The sequence below is a fragment of the Pempheris klunzingeri genome, chromosome 11 (genome assembly GCF_042242105.1).
Source record: "Pempheris klunzingeri isolate RE-2024b chromosome 11, fPemKlu1.hap1, whole genome shotgun sequence".
NCBI lineage: Eukaryota > Metazoa > Chordata > Actinopteri > Acropomatiformes > Pempheridae > Pempheris > Pempheris klunzingeri.
In genome coordinates this window covers 3163819-3171922 of record NC_092022.1, presented here as the reverse complement: position 1 = coordinate 3171922, position 8104 = coordinate 3163819, and the positions used below count along the sequence as shown (strand labels likewise).

The 8104-nt window shown below is 41.9% G+C and overlaps 1 protein-coding gene across 1 annotated transcript in view; it reads right to left on the bottom strand.

Moving 5' to 3' along the window:
• Positions 1 to 4195: 4195 nt before the first annotated feature.
• LOC139209457 (copine-9-like) overlaps positions 4196 to 8104 on the bottom strand; it is a 66386-nt gene continuing 62477 nt past the window's right edge. Inside the window, exon 20 of the mRNA XM_070839178.1 lies at positions 4196 to 4378. Within this exon, the coding sequence (XP_070695279.1) occupies positions 4196 to 4378 (183 nt within the window). The remainder of the gene's footprint in view (positions 4379 to 8104) is intronic.

Here is an 8104-nt window from a genome sequence, read left to right as displayed (position 1 = left end):
AACGTTAACCAGCAGCATCACTTTCTGATCATCAGTTTTTAAAGTGCCCGCAGCTGCTTTACTGATGCCGGCTGTTTACCGAGTTGTACTTGAGGAGGGGCGGAGCAGGTCCAGGCTTTCCTGCTCAGGTAGGTTTCAGCACTGAGGCGAGTTAGTTTGCTCCACTGGGCTCTTAAGTGATGATTTACACTGACGTACGTGGACCTTCCAGCCTCAACACGACAGCGCTCCAATGAAACATAAAGAAACATGTTTTTTTTTCCCCAGTCTGGTGTGAAAGGACTTTACTGGGCTGCCGAGAGCCCTAACTTCAACCCCCATCATACACCTCTGGGACGAACAGATAAGTGAGCCAGACCTGATCACTCAGTCATAACATCAGATTACTGCCCAGTGTTTTGGAATGAAATGTCTTTTTGCCATGTGGTGTATTATTTAGTGTTTTACCTACTTCTCCTTCACTCTCTCCTTACCTTACCAATGGAATAATGTTGCTACATTGGCAGCTTTTGACCTTAATGGCCCCTAACGAGAACCAAAGCACCCACTTGGGACTGGGGAAAGCTTACAGTTAATGATGATCCATTTTAATCCTTCCCTTTCGCCACCTGTATATTACAAGTTGACATAAAAAAGTGGTGTGAAGCTGTTAAGATATTTCAGTTTATATTGGTCCTGCTGGCACACACAGATAAAGTCACTACTTTATATATGAAAGCCATACAGACTTACATTTGTATTTGTATCACAGCTCTCAGACAGCCACTATATTTATTTTCAACACAAAACGGAAGCAGATACAGGGGATAGTGATGGATCCACGAGTGCTGTAAACCAGTTAGCGCAGGCAAACATTATGTATAGTTTTGTGTATTAAAGTGCTTTAATCTGTTAATGAATAAACCATTTAAAGCCAGAGCTCATTTTCCTGGATGCGGGCCCTGTTGTAGGATGAATCACCTCCAGGAATACTGTAATAGATTTAACTCATCATCCTCCTGCGGACAAACAACAAGGTACAATAATCAGAGCGTGTTGGTTCATGTTTGGCATCACTGTAATGCAATTTCAGGAGACAAACGGAGTCAAATCTCATATCAAAACACAGCAACATATTTGTCAAAACAGTCAAGGGCTTCTAGTTCAACCTCCTACAGTCGTCTTATTTGGACATTCATAAAAACGTCAACATACAATATAGATTCATTATTAGGGACACAAATGTAAAAGGCTGTTGTAGCTCTACGGTAAGCAAACGAGAGGGAGACACCTGTATTTACAAAGACGCCTTTTTTTTTAAACACCACGATCAGTGGGCTGAATATGCACATGTTCATACAGCCATAAAGACAAAGAGAGGAGACGGACAAAAATGCTCTGGTTGTACAAAAAGAAAATCACACTACAGCTTTAAGTGACCTCAGAGTACTTTTTTTTTTTTTTTTTAAATCACAGGTGTCTTGCAGAGACCTGCTGTGATTTCTCTATGATCCTGGGAGCAGGCTGTAGCATTGCAAAATATCAAAAATACGCAACTCTCAATCGGGAAATTTTCACTCACTGAATCCATCAGGTTTCTGCAAGACGGCACGCAGCAAGTTCAGAAACCTACAAACAAAAATGTACAGTGACACAAGAAAAATGCATATTAATTTGAGATATACGTCTCTTTTTTTTTTGTTTTTTGCAATGACAACGACCACTTGACACATTTATTCCCTCAACATGCAAAAGTTTGACAATTAAACTAATTCTTGTACAAGTTTATAGATATATATATATATATATATAAAAAAAAATCAATGTTCTTACACAACACATAAAACAGCATAAACAACCCTCTAATCCACCATCATCACGCTGACGACAAAACGCCTTGAAAAAAGTCACATTTCACATGAGAACACAGACGTGTTGGACTTCTTTATGATCGACGTGTTATTTGAACTTCAGGGATGGCCGAATTCACTTCGCTTCGCTCGTAAGTCAGTTATGGTGGCGAGGACAGTTGCATCAGGTCATGCGTCTGCGGTGTGCGTTGGTATAGGAATGTACAGTAGTCATGCATAATAAAGACACCCTTGCTAAACAAACAATGAACACTGGGTGGCAGGTTTTACCCACTTTGTACACCGCTCCAGTCTGCCTGGGAATAAAATGTCAAGTCATGGCAGGGGAGAGGGAGGGACATGCATAGGGCAAACATTACACCGGGAGTCATATATTGCTTTTCATAAAATGTGCGTTAAAACTTCATTGGGATCTCTCTCCCAAAATATATGCATACAGACTGATCAGAAAGAGGAGAACTCTAAAGACTGAGCTACAGTCTTCCTCTCTGCTGCTCTCTCCTCTGTCACTGTCTGTTTCTCTTTCCCTTCTGGCATCAAACACTTTTCTGGATCCTGTCCTCTTTTTTTTTTTTTGCCTTGTCCATCTCCATCTCCTTCCTCTTATCTTTGATTTTTGTTTTACACCTTCATCTCTCTTCCTTTAACTCCCACCTCTTCCTTTTTCCCGCCTCCCCGTGTGTGTCTGTCTTCCTTCCTTCCTTCCTTCCTTCCTTCCTCCCTCCCTCCTCCTCCTCCGCTCTGCAGGGCAGCCGGAGAGACTGGCATTTCTCTAACAGCAGGAGGGGAGTCTGCACCCAGCCTCAGCCCACGCTGGGCAGAGAGAGGGTGGGGGTGTGATGGCAGAGAGGTGTGTGTGTGTGTGTGTGTGTGTGTGTCTGTGTGAAGGTCTGTGACTGGTAATAATGAACATGCGACCGGAAACCCGACACTAGACCTGCCAGCACTTGTCTGCCACCCTCTGTATGACTCCCACCTCTGAAACTCAAAGACTCCCTGAACGCTCCATCTGGTTACGTTAGGTTACGATTCATCTGGTTACATTAGACCAGCGGTTATCAAAGTCCCCCATCGCCCTCGGAATTGAGACAATAGTGGCATCTTAAAATAACTTCCAGTTAAAATATGAAATAGATTTTTGTCAATCCTTTTATCATTCTTTGTCTTGTGCAACTTGTGCCCTGTTTATTTGCCTATGTTTGCTTACACTGTGACAAACTGTCTCCGTTAAAAGCATGCCGAATCAGCTATTAGCAGTTCCTCTTTGTATTATATCCACAGACGCGCACACACGACTATCGCTGAAATACTTTGATATTGAAGAAAAGTTAAAAACATGATGTTTCTCAGGCAAGTTCTGCAGCTATTAGGAGCATCTTTTTGATTTTTTCACGCAGGTTTATGTACGCATGTGTCAGAGAAGAAAAAGTGTGATTTTTGTTTGTTTGATGTCCCTAAATTGCCTCCATCTACTGTATGTCACAGCCACTGCTGCAGCTCCAAGTGCTGACTGCTTCAATAAGATGGCCAAATCAGCGGACCAAACTACAATAACTAGCTTTTTCACCGGCATGCACCTGTCTCTTTTACATCAGGCAGTGTCTTCGCCTCGCTTCGTCTCCCCCTCTCATGCCAGCTCTCCTGCTCCCCCTGGGGAGGCTCGGCTCCAATGTAAAACTCCCGGAATCAACTAATTGTTTGGCAGCATCTATTCTACTTTCAAGAGATTTGGCACAGACTGATGATAATGACGATAGTGAAGTATAAATCACATACACCTGTCCTTGTGGTGACCAATTATTCCACTGAATTACAGTCAAAACTTGGCAGAAATACCCCCCAAAGCACCTGATGCAAGCTGCCGTACATTGCTCATCAATGGCTCTGCTGCTTTCATTGAAGGACTCAATTTAATTTAGTGTCTTGCACTTCCTGGGACTCCTGCCAAATGTGACTAGTGTCAACACTCACTGAAGTCAAGGACAGATGTAAAAATGTTTTGTGCAATAATGTTTCTGCTGAGGGGGAATTCAAAAAGTCAAAGCTTCGAATGATAGTCAGTGGGAAGGAGAGGGACAGTCACGGTAACATGCTATGTTACAGGGGTGAGGAAAAGATGACCAGCAGCAGCAGGTGAGTCAGGGATGGGCGCCCAGTGCGCCGGCGTGATGTGCCTGCTTAGCTTCACAGGTGATAAGTGAGGAAGAGGGCAACGCACATGGTCGATCCCTCTTTTCCGCTAAAGTGACAAATAACTGCAGGGGAGGTGAGCGTAGATAAGCAGGGGTTTGAGAGGAGAGAGGGAGTCAGGGCGGAGAAGCAGAGACGAGCGTCCGTGTCGGGAGTCAGATATGCTGGTGCAGCTCAGGTAGCGGCGAGGAGGAGAGGGCCGGTCGCGGTTCAACTCCTCGGCTCTTCATAAATGACAGCAGCTGGTCGGGAATCTCGGCGAGGACGTCCTTAGCCAGCCGCGCCATGCTGAGGACCTGGTTGCCGGATCTGTCGATGTAGTCTCTGAACGGGACAAACTGACAGCAGGGGGAAATAATAGTTTAGATTTAACAGACATTGTTAAATTTGGCACGTGGCGCATGAGAGGGAGGGGAGCAGAAAGTCATGACATCAAATGTGTTTCCTCATCTCTCTCTCAGGCTGCATCAGTGATGGAATTCAAATTTGATCTGGCCGTCAGAGCTTTAATTAATGACCATCGTGAGCACCCCCACTTCTCCCGGTGAACCCCCGCATAAATGTTCTCATCAATTTCTTCTTTCATTAATGGTGATTTGCGCTGCCACAGAAAGACATTATGCTGTAACTCTTTTGTAATTCTTGCACACAGGCCGCACGTGAGGCGTTAAGCTGAAAGCTGAAAGTCGACACAGAGAAATGTGAATACATTTGTTTTACAGACTGACTTGACTTGAGAAAAGTGTCACGGCATGAAATTGGCTCATTCACGTTTTTTTTGAGATGTGTTAAAATGTATTAATCTATACTTTTTTTATTTCTAAGTCATACATTTTAGGGGAAGCAGCAAACAGGTGTTTTAATTTCTGCATAAATCTATTAATCCCTTTTAGAAAAACACCAATTTCAATTTCTCAGGGATGAAAGACGCATTCAAATTGGTTGTTTTGTCAGATGTTCAGGTGAAACACATTTGCGATCATGCAAGACGAAATAAACCGGAAAATATTCATGTTTGAGAGGCTGGAACCTGCACAGCGTAGGTAAAAACTGCCACGTTGTGAGAATCTTATGATGTCTGACCTGGTGAGATTGTTGTCATGACTTTAATGTAAAATTGAGGTACATGTTTAAGCCCAAGAGGCTCTACATTAAAACATCAAACCCTTACGGCTCTCTGTCACACTCTGTCCACTTAGCAGCTTTCTTGTGCAACAAAAAGGGATTATCATAACACTGCAGATCTACAAAATCTACAGATTTAGCAGTCGCAACCGAGACATACTTGATATTAATAACATAAATGTGTTCAGGTCGTCACTGCGGTACTACAGGTTACTGTAATTAACACAACACAAACCGCTCACAGGCAGTGAAAGCGGCCATCACACTGAATCAATAAGCATGAAAATGTGAAGCGACTCTTTTTTTTTTCTCACGCTACAAGTGTGAACATCCTGATTGAGTTATTGTCATAATAAGGTTAAAGGCAATCAATGGATTACTGTAAGCATGTAGATGTGATTACTGATGTTAGTGAAACAAACTGGGGGGGGGGGGGGGGGGGGGGGGGGGGGGCTGTGAAAACATGATGGCAATATTAACACAGCTTAGAATAAAAGCACACGTTATACAGTTATTAACAAGATATGGGGTCGAGCTACTTATTTCTAATTTCTAATTTATCATTGATCAAATAAGTGTTGATCACATGGTGCACCGACTAGAATAAACCATTGTCGCTTTCACTGTGCGGTTCTGTCTGTACCAGCTACGATCTGGGAACTGAAGGTGTTTTACAATCGTGCAACCAAAACAGTAGATAGAGAAGATTTTTGCTTTTGTTTCCCCGAGTAGCTAGTCCCTTCAACCAGACACAGACGGGGTCACAAACGAATAACTGTTAACCCCTTATTGCCTGAATTTATTTACAATCATATAAAAAAATCAATGATTTGTGTTTTTGCATTCAAGCAGATGCTAAATTAAGTGGAGATTGTTAATTTGAATATAGCATAGCATAGAATAGTACAATATAATAACAGTGTAATATAATATATATGTATATACGCATAGAATATACACTACTCCCAAAAAGTTAGGGATATTCAGCTTTCAGGTGAAATTTCAGGATGAACCTAAAATGCATTCTAACCTTTCCAGGTGAACTTAATGTGACCTTCTCTAAACCTTTGAATGCACATGTCCAACTGTTCAGTGTTTCAGTACTTTCTGCACCAGTTGCTGTTCTCTAACAAGAAGCTTAACAGCAACATTCACAACAGGTTTGATCCATGAATCCACCAATACATTCCCTGCTTCAGTTAGAATTGGTATTTAAACAGTCCTCCTCATCCTGCTGTTCACATTCTGACATCATGAGACCAAGACGACACCTAACAGTTGATCAGCAGCACCTCAACACTGGAGGCTTCAAACAGGAAGTCCTCAGACGGAGGTGTTCACTGAGCTTAGAGGGTCACAGAGTGTCATCAGGAGGTTGGAACAGTGATACAGAGACTGGAAGAGTCACAGAAAGGAGAGGAGTGGACGTCCTTTGGCCACATCCCAATTTATTGAGACACTGAAAATCTTTTGTTGTGGTATACCTACCACTGTTGGTAGATTTTCTTTCAATAAATTGTTTAAGATGAATAAAACGACCATTGCATGCTTCTACTTAAATGCCCTACTTTCATGATATAATATCACTGTAGCATTCACTTTTTACATTTTCCATATTTCCATATATATACCATATATATAACTTTTTGTGAGTAGTGTATATCTATTTATGTATGTGTGTATGCATCTATGTGTATATAATGTATACATAGAATATGCATCAACCAGCATCAGTGGGATACAGAGGCCACCTCAGCTTGGCCTCAGGTTTGAGGCGAATTGGCGACAACAGTCAACAAGGGGTTGATATATCCAAGAAAGTATACAAAAAAATCTAATACCTTCATAGGATCAGCCCAAAAATACTCATTTGAGACTTGATATAAAACTTGGCTCGACTCGACGCTCGACTTTTTGGCTCGTTTGTTGGCAAGCTAACGCGTCACTCTCAGGACGGACTGTGCTTCTTCCTTTCGTGTCAGGATTTCCAACACGACAAAGTAAACGATAGAATATAATGTGAAATGATGGCTGTTTCTCTATCATCACACAATAAACTATGTTATCATATCTCACAGCCTTAGGGAGAGCATGAAAGAAAAACAAGAGTGAGCCTCTGACGGGAATTAGCTCCAGGACTTGAAAGGGCTCTGAACCAGCACTCAGTTGGCATTCCTTCTATTTGACCTATAATTAACACAACCTGCCTGCTTATTAACACAGCCGGATGTTTTGCTATCAAAGCAGTGAGATGGGTTTTCTAATTAAAATCAGGATTCTTCATTTGTTTGTAGCTTTGGAGAGCAGGAAGACCATGCAAACAATAACACCACTTGGAGACGTTGGAGAGGGAAACAAGGTGTCTATTCCCACTTTAATTTTATAATTAGAACTAATACTACGTATTTCTTTTGCAATAAATACCCACTAAAACTTGGCTAGAATAACATTTTTGTAATCTTATATACTCAGATGCTTCTACTTAATGTCCAGGCACTACACATTTATCATTGTAAGTGCTCGTTTATCATCATGAATGCTATGCTGGGCCAACTGACTGGCCGGCCTTGTCCGCAGTGTACAAAAATTCAACAGTACGTTGTTATCAGAGGCAACTGTATTTGCTAGCGACTCGTGTACTCATATCTCTTAAGACTTTTTAAAATTACTGTTTACTGTTGCCAGATCTGGCTTTATCAGTCCCTGGTGGGGTTTCTCCTTGCTCACACTGCAAAGCAATTTAAAGAAAATGCTGCTCGCTCCTGTTGAGTTTAAGAACAAAGATGGATGAAGTGTCTTTGAGGGCAACCTCAGAAAGGTCTTTGCCGTCTTCAGCCAGGTTTTAAAACTTTCTCTGCTTATAAATTTACTTCTTAGCGTTAATAAGTACAGTTTTATGTCTAGTTATTATCAGCTTCTGGTCAAGAAGTGTCTCATGT